At 50.4% G+C, this 25,069-nt stretch overlaps 1 protein-coding gene across 2 annotated transcripts in view; it reads left to right on the forward strand.

The window, feature by feature from the left end:
• GALNT18 (polypeptide N-acetylgalactosaminyltransferase 18) overlaps positions 1–25,069 on the forward strand; it is a 322,119-nt gene that overhangs the window by 147,794 nt on the left and 149,256 nt on the right. For both annotated transcript variants that reach the window (XM_033120405.1, XM_033120406.1), the window contains exon 2: positions 12,989–13,181. In XM_033120405.1, coding sequence (XP_032976296.1) covers positions 12,989–13,181 — 193 coding nt within the window. The remainder of the gene's footprint in view (positions 1–12,988; positions 13,182–25,069) is intronic.

Below are 25,069 nucleotides of genomic sequence, written 5' to 3' on the forward strand. Positions count from 1 at the left end.
GGAGGGGCTCCCCTTGATTCCTCCCTACAGCAGAGAGGCTTTTCACCTCCAGGCCTCTCTAGTTCATGGAGGTGCTCTTCGGACCCCAGCCTCATGCCCTGGGTTGCCTCAGTTTCTCTGATTGCCAAGATGCCAAGGCTACTAGGTCATGAGCCTCAGGAACAGAGAGCAACCTGGAGGACCAGTGCCCAAGCTGTGAGGAACCCTTGGTGTCTCCCTGCAGAGTGACAGCCCCACAGGGTGGGAATCCCAGTTTACGACAGACCAGCCTCCAGGAAAAGTCTCCACTGCCCACCCAACTCTCCAGCCCAGGGAGAACCAGATGGGTACAGAGGCCCTCATCCTATGACACTGGGCTCCTCCACGCCCATGTGGCTTCTCTGACTTCCCTTCCTCCCCTGACCTTGACAGGGAGCCGAGGCAGACCTTCCTTGGGCATCCCTGAGGCAGCTCACCCCAGGGTACCGGTCGCCTCTGGGTCCTCTTTGTCCTGTCAGGAGCCCTGTGTTCTAAGTCCCTCTGTGTACCAGACCCTGGTGTGGAAGACAAGAAAATAAGGAGCAGCCACCTCACCAACTCCCACTGTCTCTGCTCATAATTCTCTCCCACACCCAGCACCGTACCTGACACATAACAATATTAATAATCGCCAATGATCGCATAGCACATAGAATATAAGAGGCTTTGTTATTAACGTATTCAATCCACAGGAACTCTGCATGGAAGCAGGTATTATGATTATCCCCAATTTTCTGCATTAGAAAACTGAGGCACAGAGAGGTTAAGTGACTTGCATGAGGTCTGCCAGGCTAGGCTACCTCTCTGCACAGCTGCATCGCGATACATATTTGTTGAATAAGTGAGTTAACTCTCATTCATAATTTCAAATGCATGGAGTTTAATTTTCTCCTCTCTGTGGGTACCCAGGAAAGGTAGGGCAAGCCAGTGTGTCTTTTGCAGTGTTCTAGGGCCTGCAGGGAGCTTCTCTCTGAGCCACCTGCCCAGAGGAAAGGGCATTAGAACTGGGTGTATCTGCTTCCTGAAGAGAAGGACATGTTCACGAGTCCACGTGAGGCTGTGCATCCGAGTGACCTCTCTGGTCACTCGTGACGTAGAGGTGGAACCTCAGGGCCACAGGGTCTCTGAGCAGAGCTCTCATCCTCAGATCTGAGCCTGGGAGACTTGGGTCTCCTAGGAAGGCCCCCTCATGATCCTTTCTGGGCATAGGAACCTATTTCATCGCGCACTTTGAAACTCCATCTTTTGTAGAGCAATAAAGGAGATCCCTGAAGAAAGTTCAGACCCTGTGGAGAATCCTGAGACCCGCTACAGTGGCCTTGTCTGACCTTGTGCACGAGAGGCACGTATGGATGCTTTCCAAAGCCCATGGCTGACGGAGCTAGATAAGAGTGGGATCGCTTATTTACTGTGTCCGGACATGTAGAGTTTCTTTGTCTGAAGCCTTTGCTTATTTTGTTGGCTGAATGCTGGGCCTTCCTCCTTCCTCTTCCTCAGGTGCCTATGCAGCACAATTGACTTGATCAGTTAAGAATTTGCCAGATGGAAAGGACTAATTTCCCCCCTTTCAAAATTACAGGCATGACGGGTTTTCTTTTTTTTCTTTTTTTGCACACAGTCCGCTGGGCACACGCATGCATAATACAGAGTGTTGGGACATCATAAAGGTTTTCACATCTTTCATGTGATAAGTATTTTTGCTGTCATGCTCGAGAAAAGGATTTCGTTTGAAAATGGCCTATTTCTTTTGAAGGCTTCTTTGACGTGGATTCAAAGCTTTTCCTGGTCCTGTAGGGGTCTGAGGTTGGAAGGGCCTGTTGGTTAACTTTTTTCAAAGGACAAATCTACTTCTTTTCACCAAAATACAGCGTGGCTACCAGGGCTGGGAGATTTATGACTGAGGAGAGTCATGAAAAGATGGCCGGTGGGCCCACAGCTGCTGGGGATCATGGCACGCTCGGCCCTGGGCCCCCCACAGCCGGGGCACCCCGGAGTCTGTGAGCAGATCGAAACCCGCCAGCGCCCTGGCTCCTTTTCCACTGTAAATTACACTGAAAGAATCAAATGTGGCTATTTGACCAGAGTGGAGCCCCATGGTATTTTTTCACGCAAGTTTGTCTTTACAAGCGTTCTTGTCTTTGAAAGGACACATTTTTAATTCTTCCTACATGTGGTGAGCAGCCACTTGGGACTAGAGGAATCTGTTTTCAGGACAAGCCTTTGTGGGCTGCTGTGGCTGTGCGCGCGTGTGTGTTTGTGTGTGCGCACATGTACACCTGTGTGTGCCCGTGTGTGGACACAGCTGCTGAGCACTGAGAAAAACAGGAACGCTGGTGTACTCTGAGAGCCTGGGTTCATCGTCCTGGGCTCTTGAGATTAGTATTTTCTTCCTGCTCACCTGCGGAGCATCTCCGACCTCCCTGCCAGCCTGACATATAGCGTGCAGGTGCTTCTGTAGATCAGACTCAGGTACCAGCAGTGGGAAGGGTGCCTGAAGGAGAATTTGCTGGTTTGCCCAGGGCTCAGGCTCTGGGGTTTGACTATCTCAGAGGTACTGGAAATACTTGGTGGAGGAACAGGTTGCTTTTTCCCAGAGCCACTTTGCAGGAATCCTCCTGGGTGTTGGAGGGAGCACTGTGCAGGGAATGAGGGCATTCAGGGGCTTCGTCTATTCTTCTAGTCCAAGAATCAGCTGCTACCTAGCTGTATGAACTTGGGCAAGTCATTTAACCTCTCTGGACCTTAATTTGTTTCTTTGTAAAACCAAGGCATGAATAGGAGGTATAAGGGTTTCCACTGAACATTCTGCCTCTTAAGTGGAAGCCACCAGTCCCTGTGTGAGCTAAAATCTGTAATCTGAACCACCTTCGAATAATGGCATTTTAGAACATGAAACGTTCTTAGAAATCATCTTATCCCACCCCTGTTCATTTACCCATGAAAAAACTGAGGCCTAAAGGGTGGAGGGGACTCGCCCAGGGCCATGGGAGTGAATGAACTGCAGAGCCAGGGCCAGAAGGAAGCCTGTATCTCCAGTCACCTCTTCTGCCTGGTTCTCAGAGTGGGGCCCAACCAGCAACCTCAGCATCCCATGGGGATTTGTTAGAAATGTACACTTTCAGGCCACATCGCAGATCTGCTGAATCAGAAATCTGGGGGTGTGGTCCAGTGATGATCTGTGAATTTACAAGCCCCCTGGGTAAGTCTGATGGATGCCTGCTAACATTTGGGAAACACTGCACCTGTTTGGGAAATACAGCACGTGGCTGCTCCTTTAAGACCAGAAGAAAGACACGAAATTGGCAAGCTTCCCTGAGAAGCTGAAAATGGAGAGAAAAGGGTAACGTTGCAGAAGAAAGGTACATACTCTCCCCAGCTAACTTCAGGCTGCAGGTTTCCCAAAGCAAGGGCACTTGGGTAGCCCATCCCAGCTCCTAGGAGGTACAGCTGCTGCAGACTGGCATCTGAAGTTGGTCTGGCTGCAGGCTGTTCTGTTGCAAAGGGCCACTTGCCTTTCTCCCTGCTGAGCCCAGCTGTTCCCATCTGTGTGTGCTGTGCCAGGAGAAGGATGCCACTTTCTCATCAACGGGTTGGCCAGCTTGTTCATTCTAAGAAAAAGATACGTAGAAACACTGTGTTTTAAGTGTGAACAGTGAGGTGTATATTTAGAAGTCCAGGTGCTCAGCTCCATGCTGTCAGCTCTAGGAGACGGAAAAAAAAAAAAATGATGGTATGTGCTTCAGAGTTCATTATATCTCCTAGGCAGAATTCTAGGCTTAAAGGGTTGTTTTAAAGTAGCACATAATGGCACCTATAAATCCTGGTTCCTAAGATACGGACATTTGTCACTCCCTAAAATGAGTTTTTCACATGTTCTTTATATTGGTCGGCTTCGAACATAAAAACTTGGGCCTTTACTAACAGCTTTCATTCTGCATAATTAAAGTCCATTTCCATTGCCATGCGTGTGTGCACATAGTGAGCTCTGGCTGCTCCTACCTGCCGGGCCGACTCAGCCCTGAGCTCAGCCACACCCAGGCCCAGCACCCACCCTGTGCAGGTCGGGGAGGAGAGGGCAGTCCCAGCCTGCACAGGAGGGGGTGTGGGATTGTTCTGCCCCGCAACAGGCTGTCCTGGAGAATGTGGAGTGGGCCTGCAGAGTCTGGAATTCCTGTTCCCTGCCTGCCTTGTCAGCCCAGACAGATGACTGCTTCTCTCTAGACTCCTGACTTCTTCTCTAGCTCCTTGCGAGGACTTGCCAGCCCTGCTGGATCCTAGCCCACCTGGGTGCAGCCTTCTCTAACCCTTGCTAGCTCCTCCCACGGAGCGGAGCCTGGTTCCTCCGTCCTTGGCTGGGCCTCCGTCCTTGTTTTCAGAGACTTGAACACCCACAATCATAACTCCCTTTTGTCCTTGGCTGAGACTGACTTAGGCCTCCCGTGGCCCTCGCCAGGCCAGCTAGGGCTGTGTCCCCTGAGGCAGATGCCAGGAGCTCAGAGTGGGTGCTCAGTGGAATGAGGCAGCGTCCTGGAGGCAGAGGGTCTTGCCTAGCAGGCAGGTCCTAGCTAACACTTTCCCTGAGCTGGCTAGATGGCAGGCACGGCTCCGACAGCTTGCCACGGAACCACAGACTGATAAGACTCAGCGCACATAAGACTCGCCCATCCAGTACACAAGCAGCTGGGATCCACAGTCGGGGCTGCCACTACACCAGGGGTTGGCAAGCTACCGCCCAGGGGCCACGCCTGACTTGCTGCCTGCTTTAGAAGTAGTTTCCTTGGAACACAGCCATACCTACTCATTTACGTACAGTGGTGTCCTCTTACCCTCGGTTTCACCTTCCATGGTTTCAGTTACCCATGGTCAACCGAGGTCCAAAAATATTAAATGGAAAATTCCAGAAATAAACAATTCCTAAGTTTTAAATTGCGTGCCGTTCTGCAGAGCGATGAAATCGTGCGTCATCCCACTCTCTCCCACCCGGGACATGACTCGTCCCTTTGTCCAGCACATCCACGCCACAGATGCTCCCTGCCCGTTAGTCATTTAGTGGCCACCTCGGTTACCAGATGGGCTGCCACAGGGTCGCAGTGCTCGTGTTCGGGTCACCCTTATTGTACTTAATCACGGCCCCAAAGCCGTTCACATAACTTTCATTACAATATATTGTTATAATTGTTCTATTTTATTAGTACTTATTGTTGTTAATCTCTTACTGTGCCTAATTTCTAAATTAAACTTTATCATAGGTATGTATGCAGGAAAACACAGTGTATATAAAGTGAAACCCCTATCTGTGGTTTCAGGCATCCACTGGGGTCTTGGAACGTATCCACCGCAGATGAGGCCAGGGGTGGGTGGGGGCGGCTACCGCATTACTTATGGCTGCTTTCTCAATACAAAGGCAGAGTTGAGTAGTTGCACCTAAGACCATGCGACCTGCCAGCCTAAAATAGTCACAACTGGTCCTTTACAGTAAAAAGTTTGCCAGTGCCTGTTTTACATCGTACTGCTCTCCATGATTCCCATGAATTTGATTGCAGATTGTTCTATGATGGACCAATGTGCACTTTTCTGGGGAGTGGTCACAGATTTCATCAGATTCTCAGATGAGAAGCCCCTGAAAACAGTAGAATGCAACTTTAGGGAGTTTTGAAAGCCAGAGTTTGGGGTAGTCAAATGCGGGCCCCCAGTCCAAAGCACAGCAGTAGGAGGCAGGGACAGAGGTCAGGAGCTAGTGGGAAGCTGGGGCGGTTCATCAGAGCTAGTGGGGAAGAAACAGAGAGAGGCAGGAGGGCAGCCGTCTCAGTACCTGCCTGGTACCATCTGGGGCCATTCACTGGCTGGCGTATGAGGGAGACAGAGCCAACGTGGCTTCGGGGTCAGGGATGAGCTGCCTCCATAGCTCGTGGGCACCTGATGCCCTCATGCACACCTGCTTCTTTGGAGAAGCTGGCTGGCAGCCCTGCCCTGCTTGTACTGGGTGTATTCTCCTGTTCAGTCTCCACGGTGTGTCAAGGACGAGAGTGCGGCTGTGCTGTGAGTACTGCTGGCAGTGGTCGGCTCTCAGCAAATGTTAACTCTTGTTCCTGTGCCTCACTACAGCCCCGAGAGCCAAGTACGAGCATTAGAATCTTCTTTTTATAGACACCCAAACCCACAATGTGAGAACTCTGACGGGGGTAGGCAGAAAAACGACCCCCCAACGATAGGTACGTCCTAATCTCTGGAACCTACGAATATGTTACCTGACATGGCAATAGGGAATCAAGGTCGTTTATCAGCTGACCTTAAACTACAGAAATTGCCCTGGATTATCCAAGTGGGTCCTTAGAAGTGGAAGAGGGGATCAGAAGAGGAGGTCAGAGTAATGCCATGTGGAAAGGACTCAACCCACTCTTGTTGGCGTTGACCGTGGAGTAAGAAAGCTATGAGCCAAGGAATGCCGGTGGCCTCTAGAAGCTGCAAAGGAGGATTCAAGGACTCAAGGGTACAAGGAAATGGATTCTCCCCTAGAACATGCAGAAAAGCACGCAGCCCTGCCACCACCTTGATTTTAGCTCAGGGGGACCCTGTCAGACTCCTGACTTCCAGAACTACAAGAGAATAAATCTGTGGTGTTTTAAGCCACTAAATTTGTGGTTATTTGTTAGCAGCAACAAGAAACAAATCCGCTTACCAGGAGTTTGATAGTTTGCAAAGAGCTTGACTGACATCCACCCCCGTCACTTACTCTTTGTGATGAGCTAGAGGTAAACATGACCATCTCCATTAAACACATTAAACAGATGAGCAAGCTGAGGTTCAGAGAGGTCAAAGAGCTTGATGAAGGTCACACAGCTGCTCAAGGGCAGAGCTGACGGCAGAGCCCCTGCAGCAGGCTGTCCTGTGCAGAGCAGGCCCTGGGCCTGCCTTGTAAGCAGGCATTCTGAAGAAGCCTCTGTTCTTCCCCGAAATGCTCTTCAGGTGCCAGAGGAAGCTCTCCCAGATTTACCTTTGCCGTGATGAATCAAGTCGTCATGCAGGGGATTTTAATGGTGTTGGACCTGCATCTGTCAGGGCTCCTTTCTTCCGATGAGCTCCAAGTCCTTTCCTGTCAGGTTCCACTTCTTTCTCTTAGCAGCTCTGAGGCTTCCTGGAAGAGAAAGCATAATTGTGGGGGCTGCTGACAAAAGACCTTCAGCTCATGTCCTGATGCACCTCTAGAAGCAGAGAAAAGGGGACACCCTCAACTCAACACAGTACTTCGTTTCTTTATTATTAGGGCTCTTAGCATATCAAAGGGTGTTTAAAAAATCTGAAAAGTTTCTCTTGGGAGCACAATTACAAGCGGAATCCTAATGTCTTGCTTTGCTACCTGTAAGCAAAGTCCTCCTTTCTCTCCTAAATAAAACCCAAACACTGCTTCCATCATACAAAAGAGAAATGGCGGCCTGCCAGGGTGGGAGGAGAGGGTCGGCTGAGGCCTCCTGCCTCTCTGGCCAGCCGGCTTCCCACAGGCTCCCAGTGCCTCGCTTTGGCTGGCACAGAGGCTGGGCTTTGGCCCCTGTGCTGGGTGTTGGGAGAGGAAGGAGGGGACACACAGCAGAAGGCACACTGGAGGCAACCAGGGCTGGCCTGCCGGTCCAGGGGCACCCCTCCTTGTGTGAGGCATGAATCCCAGCTCACCGGCCGTGCACAGAGGAACAGGCCTGGATGCTCTGCAAACGCAGCCTGGGCTTCTCAGTGGAGGCCGAAGCATCAGGTTCTTCCTGGGGGATAACAGTGACTCCTTATCAACAGGTAGCCAGCCGGCCGGCAGGAGATTACTGAGAGTGACAATAGAAATGTACATTTCAGAACATTCAATAAGCCCTTTTCTTTTTGACCCAAAATAAAACATGCAACAAGGCATCTCAAGAGTGGAAGAAAGTTTTGTAAAAATCATTGAACTGTACATTTGAAACGGGTTTATACACCCCAATAAAGCTGCTTAAAAAAATAAAACAGGTGGAAGAAAAGGAAACATCCTTTAAGAATTCTTGTCTGGGATATTCAGCAACGCTTGCTCCACTATTGAACGCTTAGCCTTCATCTTGCCAAGCTGACTTCACAGCCACTCTCCATTGCAGCTGGGCCGTCGGTTCCCATTTCACAGGTGAAGAAAATGGAGGCCTGAAGGCGCTGCAGGTCTTGTCCAGAGAGAGTAAATAGCAGACCCAGGAGTGGGGAGAGCAGGGGTCCCCAGAATACTCTGGGAGGAGGACCAGAAGACAGGACCGTCTGCGCCTGTTCCCTGGATGAACTTTAGACGCGGCCCTGGTGCCTGCAGCAGGAAGTTAGTTACCTGGGACACAGACCTGCCTGCCCCAGTTTCTCCCTACCTCCTCATTCCTGGGTTCTGGATCTTAGCACCAAACACCCAGAGCTTCAGCTTTGAGCATGGCCTGAGGGAAGAAACAGAAATAGTAGCAGTGGCTATAGGACTGGCTGCAGGGCAGGAGCTAGGCCCCCTCTCCACCCACCGTTGAAGCCTTTTTAGCTATTCTCTCTGCCTGGAAAAAGGAAACTGAGTAAAACCACAAGAAACAAGAAGGCTCTACCACTTTCCTGGGAACATTTCCCTAAAGGGACCCAAACTGAGGGACTAGAAGCAGAGCTGCCACTTCCAATGAGATCATGGTGCAGCGTGGGCAGTGGGCGAAGGGGGCACTCGGGGATGTGAGCTGTGTCCCGGGTGTCTCTGGGACATGCTGCCCACCTAATCCTGCTGCCCACCCCCCAACCCCCAAGGTGGGAGCCCCAAACTACTTTGACCTGCAGCCGTAACCGGGCAGTGTGACCCCTTCTATTGCTATGTTAGGATTCATCCTAAAATCCAACGAGCAGAGATGGGTGCTGGCTTCTTGCTTAGGGAGAGGTCTGGGCTGCAACCTCTCCCGCAGCTCCTCCAAAAGTCCCCAGCACCTCAGAGTTTTCCCTAAAGTGCATGGCCGGAGCTGGCAACATGGCTCAGCTTCGAAAGGTGGGGATCTCCAGGAGCGTGGTCCCGAGAGAACAGGCCCAGCAGTGGACAGGGTCGCATTACAATGTCTGTTTCACTCCAAAACCAATTTCCTCTCTGCTGCATCGTGCAGTCTCAGCAGCACCCAGACCCTGGGGCAAAAACAGCTGGGTGATCCCTCATGTGGGCTGCTCCCCGAAGCAGCCACTGTCACGCAGGTCTCCTTCCTGCTTGCAGTATCAGTAGCGTCAGGAGCCTCGAGAGCCTTGGCGGGGTGTCCAGATGCGCTTCCCGGGCCTGGCTGCTGAGCCTGTGCACACTGCTCAGAGCTGTGGCTTTCGTTGCATGGATTGCTCAGAGCATCACAAGCTGCTTTCCTGCCCCATTTCCTTCCCGTCTCCATGAATTAGCATCTGTAATTAGTATCTGTAATTCTCAGCTCTCAGTAGTGGGCTGCCTGTCAGGCATGGTGGGCATATCTGTGAGACCACATTGTGGCAGTTCCTGGATGCCCATGTACTCACTGGCAGAACTTTCTGGAAATCAGGTCATGCACAATGAGGGGCGGATGATAGCACCCCTGCTGTCCTCAGAACCATCCAATGCTCTGGCTTGGCTATGGGCGGAGTTCACTGTGCCCTGCTCAGTGTCTTCCATGAATGAGCTCTCCCTTGGGGAGCCCTCAGCCCCCGGATATACACTTCCCTCAAGTCACCCCTCAGTTGGTCAGGCGTGCCAAGTAGGTCTGAAGTCCGGCAGTGGACCACAGGCAGGGTCTGCTTCTGGGAGGTGCCTCATCCCTGGGTGAGAGACTTCTATGGGTTTGGCCCATCACCGGATGTGTCCAGACACCGCTGGGCCCCTGCAAAGGACACAGCCTGGCACTTCCCTGAGACCTTTTTGTCACCTCACCATGTCAAAGATGGTCCTCCTTTGCTGATGACCAAATAGGTCTGATTTCCTACTGGAGAGGAGAAGGAGTTGTTCTAGGACTGGTTAAAGGTGGGCCACTGTCTGTGGATATGGGGACCCTTCATCTGGGGACTAGACAGCAGCAGCATCTTCCAGAGTCAGGACCTGAGGGCAGGGCCATCTTCCCCATCTGAATTCAAGAGGTGTTGCTGGAAGAGCACCCAGGGGGAGCAGTGGGGCTTCATGGGTCCTCAGCAGCTGACGGTTACTGAGCTAACATGTATTACGTGCTAAGCTCCTTACATGGACCAGCTCTTGAATATGCACAAATGTTCTATGAAGAAGACACTATTATTATCAACCCCATTTTCCAGACGAGGAAAGTAAGGTATGGGATGAGCTAGACTAAACTGGTAAATGGTACAGCTGGAGTAAACATCCCCCAATTCTGTCTCTATAGCCAGTGCTCTTAATCATTCCTTCGAAAGGAAAGAAAAACAGAATTAGCAGAGACAAGGCCTTCTTACCTAAGAGATGTCTAATGTAAGAGGTAGAGCAGGGGGACAGCACACTTACAGGGCCAGGTAGGAAATGCTTTCCACTTTGCGGGTCATATGGTCTCTGCTGCACCTACTCAACTCTGCCCTCATAGCTCTAAAGCAATCATAGATAATATGTGAGCAAATGGATCAGACTGTGTTTCAGTAAAGCTTTATTTACAAAACAGGTGGTGGGCCAGATTTGGCCCTCAGACCAGAGTTTGCCATTCGTGGTGGAGAGGAAAGAATGTGGGGTTTGGGGGAAGTCAGACCTTTCTTTGATGCCCCTGACAGCTGGGTGACCTTGGGTTAGTCATGTAACCTTTTCCTCTTTGGTTTCCTGATGTCTAATAACTAAACACTATATAGGGTATTTATTTTAATTTATTTTAAAGTGATGTATTGAGTCCCACGTAAGAGCTGCGTACTGTGATGGGAGCCAAGATACCTCAGGGAACAAGACAGACGTTGTCTTGCCCTCAAGGAGTCCACACTCACGAGCACGACAGAGATAACCTTAGAGAAAGACATCAGCCAGCACAGTGCTTGGCTCTGGGAAGGAATTCAACGAAGAGTACTTCCTTCCTGCTGTCATGCCCCTGATTCATCGTTCAGGACCCACTGCTTTCAAGTTTGCTGTCATTGGTACCCATACTGAGTAAAAAGGCAGAAGCATGTGGTAGAGCCCAGGACTTTCATCTGTTTTGTAATGCATTATTAGGCAATACGGCCTAATTGTGAGTCATAATTTTTTCATTAACTGATCTCATTTTACTTGGTAATATTCATTTAGGTATGTGAGAACAGGAAAACGCCATTTCTGTTAAATATCATATCATTCAGTTGCTTCGCTGATTTAGATGTTCACCACCAACCCGTTCCCAATGAATGAGTCATACATCTTTTTAGAGATAACAGGGATCGTTAAGATCGTACAAGCCCTGTACTTCCCTTCAGATGGACCTCGTAGGGGAGAACAGGGGCACCCTGAGTTCTGGGATGTAGCTCTGAGCAGCCACCGCTCTACTAAAAACTTCGGTTTGTCGTAGAAATGCACGCCTCGTTCGCATTTACCCCTTACTGTATCCTAACCTGCTGAATGTCGCTGAGTTTCCTTCCGTATCTTTAAGGCTAATTGGTACCAGGATGATACACCCAACCTCGAAGACCGTGAAGTCCTAGCCCCTGGCCCGTCTCCAGCTTGTACCTTTAGGTTACCTGGCAAACGTTTCATGCACCTGCTGGCACCCTACAGACAGCTGAGGGGACATTGGCAAGTGTCCGAAGCGTGGCTTTGCTGTTCCTGACCTGCTTCTGCTTCCTTCTGGTGTCTTATTCCAGTCCTGGCTCCATCTCTTCTGTTACACTTATAAGCATGGAAGGCAGCATCCAGTGTGCTTCGCCTCTCTGTGCAATTGGTCTGGTTTCTGACTTTGAATGATTTACCTGACTACCTGTCCCTGGGAATGAATTTCAAAGTCCTGACCCATCAGCCTATGTTCTGGCATGACCATTACCCCCATAAAAGAGGGATTTAAATGACCTGGCAGGCTTCCTTTACCATAGCAACCCTAATTACCAGTTATTGTGCACTTACTCTGAGACATATGCTGATCTAAGGGTTTTATATACATTATCTTATGTAATTCTCATGGATCCAGGGGTGGGGGAGTGGTGGGGAATCGAGGCACAGAGAGGTGGAGTGCTTGCTTGTCGTCATGTAGCCAGTGACTGGTGGAGCAGGGGTTTATTTGAATCCATTTCTCTGTGAATCCAAAGCCTCTGCTCTTATAGGCAATAATGACCCCTCCGTGTTCTTGGCAAGTTCCAGGGAAACCCTGAGCTCTTCTGGACCCGATGTGGGAACTGCCCCCACAAAGTGTACCAGGGGTCCCGTGGAGAGTGCCTGAAGCGTATGAGGCACCGGGCATGGCTGGCCATCTCCTGTGTCACTGGGCAGAGTCTGGAAGCAGCAGGAAGCAGCCTGGTCGGGGGTCCTTGCAGCCAGGTGAACGTCATGTAGGGTCAGGCAACTCACAGCAGGACCAGGCAGTGGAGAGGGAGGTAGGCTAGCGGGAACTGGGGAGAGGAGCAGACCCCCAGCTAGGGGACCTGGCAGGGAGTGGGAGGGAAAGCACGGTCTAGGGAAAGAGAAGCAGAAACGCCATTGCAGGCTGGGGCCCGCATCTCTGGTGGGGAAGCAGACTGGGGAAGGAAGGGCCTCCAACTTGAAGCCATGGGTCATCGGGGTCCTAAGGGTCATCATCCATCAGCTTTTGAGCAGCCCTGGTGGTTATATTTCTATATCCCTTGTGCCTAGTGATTGTTGGATGGATGGATGGACGGATGGATGGACGGACGGATGGATGAATGAGTTTGGGGAAGCATGAAGATTTCAGTTTCCCCTTGGCCCAGCCCCCAAGAAGAGGGCTAAGATTGTTGTACCCAAAGCGATGATGAAGAAGGGAAAAGGGTTGTCATGGCATATGCAGGGGTGCACTCTGACCCACTGTCTCCTTATCCCTTCTTTCTCCAGAAGCTCCCGCCAAGCCTGAGGAGGCCGAGGCTGAGCCCTTCACAGACTCCTCTCTGTTTGCACACTGGGGCCAGGAGCTCAGCCCTGAAGGTCGGCGTGTGGCTCTGAAGCAGTTCCAGTACTACGGCTACAACGCCTACCTCAGTGACCGCCTGCCCCTCGACCGGCCCCTGCCTGACCTCAGACCCAGTGGGTGAGCAGAGTCAGTGGCTGGGCCCTTGTTGATGTGCCCGTGGGGAGACGGAGGCCCCACACTGCTGGCGACAGAGCCAGGCCTGGGCATTGGACTCCAGGGTCCCTTCCCCTTGGCCAACACTGAGCAAGTCCTTCCCCTTCTCCTTCCACCTCAGTTTCTCCCGTTGCAAAGCAGAGGAAGTCTTCCTTTCATTTGAGATTTTGAGGATTAATAACCTAATTTACTCCTTAAGGGCACTGGAATCATCTGTCATTCTGGTTAATAAGTCATTTTAACCCAATTAGTTGCATTTTAGTCAACAATTATTATTTTTTTTTCTGTAAATTAGTTTTTTAAAGTACATCCATCTTCCGGGGCTAACAAGTCATTACACCCGACAGAAAATTCTGTGTTGACTTCTCTCTTTGTTACAGAAGATGTTCCTTTAAGGTTCTTCTGCAATTTTTATTACTCCTAATTATTAAAAATATGAGCACGTACCGCAGCTGAGAAAACCTCATTAACTTCTGTAAGCTCCCCCCACACCTTCTTTTCCCCTCTTTCTCCTTATTTTTAAAATCTTCTTAAAGCTGCAAACCACAGTGAGCTTGTATCTGGAGTTGCTGCTGGGTTTGGAGGCTATGTTCTTTTGGGGAGGAGAGTTCAGTTTAGCTCTAGAGACATTTATTGAGCACCTGCTGTGTGCTATATAATTGGGTATGGGTTTTCCTGGCCCAGGGAGAATCTGGCTGGGCTCTAGGGGTGAAAGAGCAGCAGAGGATCTACAAGGGGAGCACAGAGCATGTGTTCATTCAACGGATAGTAAAGGATATTTATTGAGCACTTACTGTGTGCCAGCATAGTCAAGGCACAGGGTTAGACAGTGAACAAAACAGACAGGAATCCTTGTCCTCATGGAGCTTGCATTCTAGTCGGGTAGGGATAGATAATACACAAAACTTAGAAGTCCACTATGTAGTATGTTATTTAGATGTAAGAAGAGCTATGGAGAAGTATAAAGTAAGAGAGGGAGGTAGGGACAGTCTGGAATAGGAGAAGGCGTTTACTTTTTAATGAGGTAGCCAGAGAAGCCCTCACTAAGAAGGTGACATTGGAGCAAAGACCTAGAAATGAGGAAGCAAGTCACGTGGATCCTGTGGGAAAAAGCTTTCTAGGCAGAGAGACCAGCAAGCTTTCTAGGCAGAGGTAGAAATGTGCTCACACTCATGTGGCTAGAACAGAGCAAGCAAGAAGGCAGTAGTTGGAGATGAGGTCAGAGGGACAACAGGAAGCAAATCAAGCAGCGCCGTGGTTCTTAAACTGGGCTGCCCATTTGTTCCTCCAGGAGCTTTTAAAATAATCCTGATGCCGGAGCTATGCCCAGGCCAATCAGATAAGAGTTTCCAGACGTGGCACACAGTATCCATATTGTTTAAAGTTCTCGGGTCATTACAGGGCTGCCGAGGTTGCGAATGCCAGAGAAGGGCTTTGTAGGCAACTGCGAGGTATGTGGCTTTTGCTTCGGATGATGGCAATCCATGGGAAGAGCTTGAGCAGATTAATAAAGTGCTCTGATTGTCGTTTTCAAAGGCCCCATCTGGCTGCGGAGTTGAGAACAGACTGAAGGGACCAGGGTAGAAACAGGGAGACCAATTAGGAAGCTTCTGCAGAAATCCAGGTGAGAGATTGTGTTGGCATGACAGCAGTGGGGCAGGTGCTGAGATAGGGTTGGATTCTGGTAAAATCCCGAAGGTGACATCAGCTAGGTGCTAGGGTCTCAGCCCTTTGGGAGTGCTTCAGAGACGGCCTGGGGCTGAGGGAGAAGCAGGGCCGATGTAGTCAGAACCTGGAGCCTCGGGAGAAAGGGTCCTCAAGAGGAGTTGGTGCCCCTGGACCCAGCAGGGGCGTCGGCCATGCCTTTTGACTTTGCAGCCAGCTCTGACACAAAACACAGGCCCAGCTCAATACAGGTTCCAAATTAAAAGGAAGCCAAAGAAGAAGGAAGCCAAGGAAAGGGTGGATTTTACTGACCACAGCATGGCTATAACAATGACGGGTATTTTCTCAGAGCTTGACTTATTGAGAATGCCCTCCCCATTTGGACCACACCAGCCTGCAATGAACTGAACTATTCTTTCCATTCTGAGTCAAGGAAACTGAGGAGCAGAAAAACAGAGTTATGTCTGAGGTCACACAATTGGATTAAGTAGTTGAGCTGAGACTCAAACCCATGTATCCAGGTGCCAAACCCTGGCCTTTGATGGTAGCCCACAGCTGGGTTTGCTTTGAACGTGCACAAGGCATGCTGTCAGCTGACCCACCCTGGAGCCCCTTCACCTTTCATTAAGAGAGGTGACCTGCAGGCCATTTCTTCCTACTTCTGTGGGAGCAAGACAGGAAGCTGGAGGCTCTAGGAGGTGACCTTTCTCAGCAAGGCAGGGCTCCCCAGCAAGCATGCTCCCTTCTGAAGGAAGTGCATTTTCAGAGGTAGCCCAGCCTGGACTTCTGAGTTTGCTGAGAAAGGGTCTCTGAAGGACTCCACGTGGGCAGATTCTGCCATTTTCTCCCGAGCCTCTGGAAAGGAGCCATACTTGTAATAGGAAGACTTTCCCTCTGCACAGAGCTTCACAGTTTATGGAGCTTCCACATCTCCCCTGTGGAGCAAGGCGACTTTTGTCAGCCTCTTTTGATAGCTGGAAAAATGGCCCCTCTGCTAAGAGGCAGAGCTGAGCCTCCCGCTTCTCCACCAGGCCTCCCTCAATGGCTTTAACAACGCGGTTTCTCTTTGTACAAGTACCTGGAGGCTCTGTCTACTCGACTTGAGCTCCGGTGCCAGACACACGCCCAAGACTGGAGAGCTGTTGAGGGGGCCACTCAGAAAAAGCCTGTGCGTGGGTAAAACAGTGCCTCTCTGTGTTCATTTCCATGAAAAAATCCCCTGCCTTGTAACAAGGTCATTGCTTGGCTTATCCTGTTTAACTCGTTTTGGAAACATCTTTCCAGTATCCTTTACTATCGTCCTATTTCAGATTCCACTGGCCAACATTTGTGTGGCACGAGCCATGCTTTCAGGGACACGTTTGGCATTTTAGTTACATTAACTCTTTGGCGCCTCATAGTAACCTTCTAGCCTAGGTACTTGTCTAGGAAAAATGCAATCGGTTTTCCTTTGCTCCTCTCCTTCCTCTCACAACTCAGGATACTTCAGATGGGTGCTTTCTTCCACACCAGTTCTGCGATACCGGCTGGGTGTCCAACAATTCAGTTCAGTTTTGACGCTATACAGGGAGTTCGTGTCAGACCCTGCAGGTTAAGTGCTCCGTGTCCCCAGTGTGCTTGCCACTTTCAGACGCCAGTCACAAGTCCCAGGTCGTCACTGGCATCTGTGCTGCTGACCAACTGACTAAAAATTAGGGTTCAACGACCCCTCCTTGGTTCAGTAATTTGCTAGAGTGGCTCACAGAACTCAGAGAAACTCTTACGTTTACCAGTTTATTATAAAGGATGTGATAAAGGATACAGATGAACAGCCAGATGAAGAGATACATTGGGTCCCAAATGCAGAAGCTTCTGTCCCCATCAGGTCGGGGCATGTTACCCTCCCCATATGTGGATGTGTTCACCAACCTGGACGCTCTCTAAATCCCATGCTTTAGAGATTTTTATGGAGGCATGATTGATTATTACTCATTGTAACTCATTTTCTAGCCCTCTCCTCTTTCCAAAGGACGGGGTGTAGGGCCGAAAGTGCCACTCTTCTAATCGTGGCTTGGTCTTTCCGATGACCAGCCCTCATTCAGGGGCCCATCAAGAGTCACCTCATTAGAGCAAAAAAAAGCTCCTATCACCCAGGAAATCCCTAAGGTTTTAGGAACTCTGTGTCAGGAATCAGAGTCAAAGACCAAATATTAGTAGCAACTGGGGAGATACATATATATATATATATATATATATATATATCTTTCACATGAGTATTATTAGTCTCCATTTTACAGAAAAGGAAACTGAGGCTCAGAGAGATTATATAATCTGCCCAAGGTCACTAGTGGCAGAGCTGGGGTTTGAACCCAAGCCGTCTGGCAATAGAATTTGTGTTTGTAACCGTCACTGTGCTTTTACTGCCTCGAGGTGTCGATTTGTATAACTACTGGGGATGGGTGTGGGGCCTGGGGAGCACTGATTTAACCACGTACAGCACTGAGCTGGAGCATTGTGTCTGGGTCAGGACGGTGTGTCTCTAAGTGTTGGAGAAATTGCTTTAGTGAACATCAAACCTGTTCAGGTGGAGAGTGATGCCTTGGCTCTGGCTAACGGGGTGTGGAGTGAGCTGGCAGGTAAGAGAGCATCTAGAGAGGAAGCCCATGCTAACACAGTCTCCAGAAGAATAGTGCTGTGTGGATCTTGCTTCAGCCCCCGCCCCTGTGCTTCTCCCTCCTGTGACCTCCAGTTTGCCCTTGGGGCTGTCTGCCCCAGGAGGTATCCTTGATTCTACACTTTGCCCTTTGTATTACCGGCTTTGCTCTTGCAGGTTCTAACCCTGCTGTTATGCTTGGCTTCATTCCTGGACCAGAAAGTAGGTGTCCTGAATCCTGCCCCACCCTCTTCCATCACTTCTGGCTGCTCTCTTATTTTGTCTCCTTCTTTCTTGGTGCTGCAAGATGTAATCTGACCCACCTTGTCACCTGGCTGAGAGGACCAAACTGCCTTATATACAGCATAAGACGTTAACCAGAAGGAAAAACGTCCATCTAACTGGTTGCTAGGCCTCATTAATTTATTCGTCCAACAAACTTTTATTGAACACCTAGTGTGTGTCAGGCACCCAGTAAAGCATCAATCAGCCAGGGAAACCTCAAGGAGCTTATACTGTAGTGGGAATCCAAGTGGAAGGTGGTTGGAGAGCAAGACAGGTAATCAGAAAACTCGCTGACCATCTCCTGGCCTCTTAAGGAAGAATAATCCTTGCAGGTTTCTAGTAAAGTCAGGAGCTGGACTTGATGACCCATGGAAGCCCCATCCTTCTGTGGCCTCTGTGACAGGGAGGCTGAACCTGAAGAGAGGTATCTTCAAGGAGCCTCCCTTTACCGATGTGACTGCCTTCCCATGGGAAAGGAAGGACACGGGCACAGGAAGTGCAGCAGTTCTTCAGCCTCACCTGGGCTCTTTGGTCTGGGCAGAAAGAAGCAAAGCTTCCTCTGGGCACCAGGATACTTGGTTTTTGGGGAAATCAAATGCCATTTATTCTCCATGCATTGTTGGAATAAGATCAGAGCAAGGCCCCGGACATTCAGATGGGAAAACCTAGGGAGTCAGGACGTGGGCTACGTCACCTGGTGATCTTCCTGGACCTCAGCCCGTGAGGGGCCTTTGCCAGATCTGCGCAGGGGTTGCCTTCTCGCTTCCTGGGTTGGGAAGACATAGGACCTCAGGATAGAAGGAGAGAAAAGCTGCATCTCAGCCTGGCTATGCTTTGCTCTACCACTCACATCCCCAGATGCAAGCTCCGAACGTTCCGTGGCTTTTTCTGTGTGCTCTCTCCTGCTCCCAGCATCCACCCTTCTCCTCCTTATCTGTACATGTCAAAATACCCTCCCAGAAGCCAAAAAAGAAAAAGGAAAAAACAAGTCTTGATTGAATATGGTCTGCATAGGTATATACATTTGGCAAAACGTATCAAACTGTGTACTTAAGATCTGTACATCTTTTGCATGTAAATTAGACATCATTTTTTTAAAAATGAGTGTGAAAGAGATCAGGTAAGTCCTTCGCCTGAAAGATAGAGAAGGAGGATGGAGGCGACATCTTTTGGGTTTCTAGAAGACGGGTTGTGATTGTGGGGAATGAGGATGGTGGGAGTGGGGATAAAAGTAACCCTGCCAGCTTGGGGCAAGAAGGTAAGAGTGGGCCTCCTACCCCAAGGACAGCGGTGTCAGGCAGGTGGCATCTGGTTCCACAACGGCAAGTGCACATCGCCTTCTTTTCTGCAGGCAGTGGTTGTTATCTCCAGACAGGGCCCAGGGGCATTTGGGTGTGGGCAGGGGAAGTCGGCCTCCCAGTGTCAAGCTTCAGGGCTATCATGTTGCCATGGCAACTCTCTGGCCTACCTCCAAGGTAGCTCAGGGCAGAGCCTCCGGCAGGTGCTGCATCTTGCCTCTTGCTGGCAGATCCTCAGAGGTTCATGAGGAATGATATCATCTTTCTCTCAGGTCCACATCCCTCCCTCCCAGGGAGTAGGTGGACTGGCTCTCTGGTTGGGTGCTGGGTTAGGGCCTGAGGCTGGGGCATGAGGGATTGCTAAAGGAAATAGACTATTTTCTGCAGCCCCAGATGGGAGCAAATGGGACAGATCCGCACACACACCCACAAAGGAGCCTGGGCGATCCTATGTGAACATCCAAGTGGAAAGGAGCAGGACAGACTTATAGCAGAGAGAACGCAGCCCAGAGCCAGGTACTCAGTCCCTCTGGGAGCAGGGTAGGGTCCATCCAAGGTGGCTGTGGGTGTTTGCTGCCATCCCTGTGGGTGTGACCACAGATTCATGTGCGAGGTCTTCGTGCTACAGACTCTAGACAGACATGAGCGATCTCGGAACTTTGAGGGCCGGCAGGGCTGGCTTCATCGGTGTGGGTGGTCGGCAGAATAGTGGCCTCCCAAGGTCGTCCATGTCCTAATCCCTGGAAGCTGTGCATATGGTATGCTACATGGCAAAACATGCAGGCCACAGATGAAAGTAACGTTGCTAATCGTCTGACTGTAAAATAAGGAGATTAGCCTGGATTATCTGGATGGGCCCCGTGTAATCGCAAGGGCACTTAGAAGAAGAGAGGCAGAGGAGTCAGAGATGGCCACGTGAAAAGGACTCAGCCAGCCACTGCTGACTTCGAAGTTGGAGAAGAGCCATAAACCAAGGAAGGTGGGTGGCCTTTACCTACTGGAAAAGGCGTGAAAATATGTTATCACGTCCAGCATCCAGAAAGCAAGGAGGTCCTGCCAACACCTTGATTTTAACCCAGTGAGAGAGACCTGTGTCATGCTTCTGAACTCCAGACTGTAAGAAAATAAATTTGTGTCTTATGCCACCGAGTTTGTAGTAATTTCCTACGGCAGCAACAGTAGTGTTAGGAAACGAATACACTGTGCGTGCAGTCTGTCGCACAGGTCCCCAGGAAGGCCGGGACTCCGCACTTGGCTTAATGCTCTGCTGTTGCCGTGTTAAAATTCTGAATAATGTTTGGACCGTGGCCACCATATTTTCTTTTTGCACAGGGCCCCACAAATTATGTAGCTGGTCCTTGGGGAGAAGGGGTTGGCTCCAGGTGGAGCGGCTAGGATCGTGATTGCTGGGCCATCTGGGAATTGCTACCCAGAGGCGAATAATTTCCACCAAAAGCCACTATTACTTACTGTGTGCCAGGTGCTATGCAAACTGCTTCATGTCTGTTTTTTTCAGTTTAACTTTTTCCTCACATCTTTCCGAGGTAGTTATTTATTTCCGTTCTATGTAGGAGAATACTGAATATTTGCTAGGCCAAGAAACTTTCCACTTTATATAGGAGAATACTGAATATTTCCATTTTATTTAGGAGAATACTGAATATTTGCAAGGCCAAGAAAGTTGGTTAAGTGGTAAGTGGCACAACCAGTCGTGTTACCTGGGTCTTGCGTCTCCAGACACTGCCTCAGCACCCTCGCCTCTCCCTGCCCACGTGAGCTTTTCTAGTTTGGGATCTCAGCTCTGTGGAGATGGCCCAGGAGTCTGTGGAAGATGTGTGCTCCACAAGGGCAGCTCAGGACAAATGGGTAAAATAAATCCCCTTAGTAATGATTCTGCTATTGCACTGAAAATGCTAACTACAGAAACAATTGGAGGGAAACACTTCTTAACAAAAGCCGTGTGGAAAAAATACTTTTGGTTCTTAGTTAATGTTAAGCTCATGATGAGCCAACAGTATCATGAGGTTGTTCTTAAAGGTATTTATCATGCGGGGTGTCATGCGGGGTCTCTGGTCCCGCTCCCCACATAAGAACGGAGGACATGGTGAGGCCAAAAAGGAACACCCACGGAGCCATAGGTAGGGGAGTCATACCACTATATTCTCGCTGGCGGCTGGGTTGGAGACATAGGAAGCAGGAGCCACACTATCTGCAATCCGCCGTCTGCTTTTCTGCCTGCCAACCAACCTCACTTGCTAACTGCAATCGCTGTGCTAACTGCAATCCCCGCTTGCTAGCTCAGCCACTATCTGCTGCTAGTGTACCCACGGCAGTTATGTTAGTGGCCAATGGCTCACTGGTGACAGCTGACATCCAACTAGCCACAGCTGATGGCCATCCAATCACAGTTGATGGCCATTTACTATCCGAGCCAGCACCTTTCCATGTGAGGGCGAGAGCCTGGAAACTGCTCTCTGGGACTCTGTCCCCACAGTATTGTAACCTTGAGCTATATTAATAAAGACAGAATGTCTTTAAAAGGGGAGATGATGGTTTGGTTCTACTTTGCTACTCAGATTCCAGCTGCCGAAATGGACTTTAAGGGATGTAGAGAAAGTAGAGTATGTCTAGAGAAGAACAACCTAGGAGAAAAACTGGGTAACATGACAAACAGATGAAGTTTCTGCTTAGATTATAGAATAATATTTAAAGCTTGATTCCCTGGGTTCCAAGCCCGGGTCTCTCATTTACAAGCTGGTTGACTTCCAGCAAGTTACTTAGCCTCTCTGTGCCTTAGCTTTCCTGTCTATAAATTAGCTCTGGTAATACAAACATTAAATTGTAATATATGTAGAGCTCTTACAACACTGCCTGATACATAGTAACTGCTATTTTTTCCTTTTGTTATCCGGGTCTCTGATTTGTGAAAGAGATAGATTGTCTTCAGTACGTGAAGGTCCCCTCTGTGGACAAGGAGCCACACGAGACCGGCCATCAGCCCTGGCCCTCGATGAGAAGAGGGCCAGGCAGGCACTGTAGGTAAATCACACTGAGGCCCCGGACACTGATTTCTCCTCAGCCTGAGCTCTGGGCATCAGAGGCCAGAGCCAGGCGCTGCTGGAGAGCCACGTGCCCTGTGCCCATTTTTCTGAGCCATGGATCCCACCTTCCCTTCCTCCACCTTTCTCAGCTCTCCTTGCCAGGAGCCCAGCCTGCTCACCGACAAACCCACCGCTTGGAGACACTCTGTCCCTTCTGTGGCTTTTCCACCACAGCCAGCTGATGTTTGTTCCCTGAGTGGCTGTCCATGTGGTCCCAGGGATCCCATTTTCCCAGAATTCTAAGACGTTTTAGGAACAAGTAGTCTCCTTGCTTCCTGTTGGCTGTTTACATTTTAAATGATTTGTTCCCCTCTTGTCCTACTTAAAATCTACATTTGACTTAGCAGACCCTTCCTGTGAATCGGTAGAATCATCTGAAAGGATGTTTGTAGAAGTGCTGCCTGTTGACGGAAGCTGGACACCCTGGCCGGGCTCCAGTCTGCAACCTCTCTGCTCACTGGTTAGGGTGCTGTGTCTCTACCGGAGGCTGAACACACCTCTAGCTCACGCACTCGTTCCACCCCATCATCTCAGCTCCCTGCACTTCTGCTTCCGGCCTTCTCAGGGTATCTCACGTTCAACCTCTCATGAGAAATGGCTGCTCCTTCTTCTACATTGCAAGATCGGTTATGCAGAGCTCCTGGGCTAGATGGCCCCGTAGGCTGGCAGCCAGCCCGTCGATGGCTACTCGAAGCTCAGGAATCAGTGTCTGGTCCCGTCAGCTGTGGACCAAGTGCTGAGGCCACATGGCAGAAGACACGGCAACCTTTATACGCGAAGTCATCGGGATTGTGTATCTCAGTGGAAGCAATGTAACAGGAAGGCAGTTTCAGGCTTCAGGCACCCTGTGGTATTTTATCATGTTTGTCCACGTCATCCTACTAGACATACTACACCCTCTCCATCTGTCATCAGAGTTGGCAGCCCGGAGGAACTCTTCCGTTTTGCCCCTCCCATCAGACCTCTGAGCTGTCACAACACCAGTGTTTCACCAGACGTATCCCTGGTGGGGGGGAGGTCTGGGGAGGAAGATGCAGACCCTTGTTTCGCAGGGATTATGAGCATAGGCTTTGGAGACAAATGGATCGAGGTTTAAGCCCTGGGAGATAACTAGCCTCCTCAGTCCCATTTCCCTCATCTGTAAAATGGGGACAATAAAAGTTACCATATAGGATTGTAGGAAGAATTAAAATGGGGGGAGTAAAAATATTCGTGCATCTCTTAGCGTGGTTTATGGCAAATCGCAAGCACTCGGTAAATGGAAATTATTACTGTTATTATTTCCAAATATTCCATGCTGGGTCCCTGGGTAATGGGCAGCACCATGCATCCTCTGAGCTCCAGAGGTTGTGGAGATACAGACGCCAGCCATAGGGAGTGAAAATCCTGATGGCTCTTGTGCCCAATGAGAATCTCCACACTGCCCCGTCCTCAGGTTTTGTTCAGTCCAGCAGAGTGGACTCTGGCAGGCCTGGGAGCCTGTCTACTCTGGAAGAAGCCAGAAGTGTTCCAAGTGAGGTCAAAGGAGGATCAAACAAGTCCTTTAGGTGCACGTGGGATGGCAGAGGCTGGTGAGGACGCTGATGGCCGGGAAGGGCCAAGAGGGCAGTGCTGACCTGGAGGTCAGGGGTTCCGGTGCACCCGACCTCCTGTGCTGACCACAGCTGCAGGGGAGGGCCTCTCTGGGAGGACTGTGGGAGGAAAGAAGTGCTGGGGGCACTCAGGGCAGTGGGTACCTGAGATTGTTATCGTCTCACTGCTTGGTCCAGGCAGGTCTCTCCTCCCCTCACAGAACCCTGGCATGCCTGGACTCAGTTCCCCAGGTACCTTGGCAGATAGACCCCAGCTCACATCCTACTTTGATCTTCCTTCTGGAGAGATCTACCCGTCCTTCCACCCAGGTCAAGTGGCCTCCATGAGTCATCACTCTGATGGATGGGAGCTTGCACATTGGCTGACGTTAGGGAGGGGAGCATCTGAGATCCAGTATGGAAGTGTCTGGCTGCTGCCCTGGGTGGTACCTGGTGGCCAGGAGCCTGGGTTGGCCTCGCTTAGTCTGCCACGGCTTCCCTGCCTCTCGCAGGTAATGGCACCGATGCTCTTGATATAAACTTGCCTCGTAAACAGCTCCCAACAGTCTTGGGCAGCTCTGCTGAGAGGCTCCCTACAGAGCTGCTCCCGTCTCTGCGCTGCCTCCCGCATACAGAGATCAATAAAGTCAAGTTTTAGCATGACCATCAATTCTGGCTTATTAGACAGCCATAGTATGCCCCTCTCTTGTTTTTATCTCTTGTGGAAAATGGCTTGACTTTGAACAAGAATAAAAGTAAAAACAGGGAACTTTTATGGCTTAATTTTACAGAAGGATGTGCCTCTTCTCAAAATGAGTGCGGGGCCAGTCTCGTACAGTCGGGCTTTCCCAAGGATGCCCGTACAGACTGGCCCAAGGGAAGGGCCAGTCACACCTGTGCGGCTCCCCCAGCGTTCACGTCCTCTGGCCCTTCTCCAGAGAGGCACATGGAGAAGCGGGGTGCAGGGGAAGATGCCCAGCGCAGGAGGGAGGGCAGGCTCTGAGGGCAAACGGTGTGGGTGGCTGGGCCCTGGAGGATACAGGTCCTGGGACAGGGCATCTCAGCAGTGTGAGTGTGACAGGCAGAGCCTTCGGGTGGGGGCCAGTGCTGCCTGATGGGCAAAACAAGTGGCCAGACTCTGGACCGGAAGTGCTGGGCTTGCATCCAGGACAGCCCTCTTCCATAGCAGCTCTGGGGTGTGCGTTCCTTTGGAAGACCTCGGGCTGCCCCGTGGCAGGCAGGCTTCCATCCTGGGTTTGGTATCTGGCAGTGATGACGCTGGCTGTGACAGCAAGTGCAT

Source organism: Rhinolophus ferrumequinum, chromosome 11, assembly GCF_004115265.2.
Source record: "Rhinolophus ferrumequinum isolate MPI-CBG mRhiFer1 chromosome 11, mRhiFer1_v1.p, whole genome shotgun sequence".
Classification (NCBI taxonomy): domain Eukaryota; kingdom Metazoa; phylum Chordata; class Mammalia; order Chiroptera; family Rhinolophidae; genus Rhinolophus; species Rhinolophus ferrumequinum.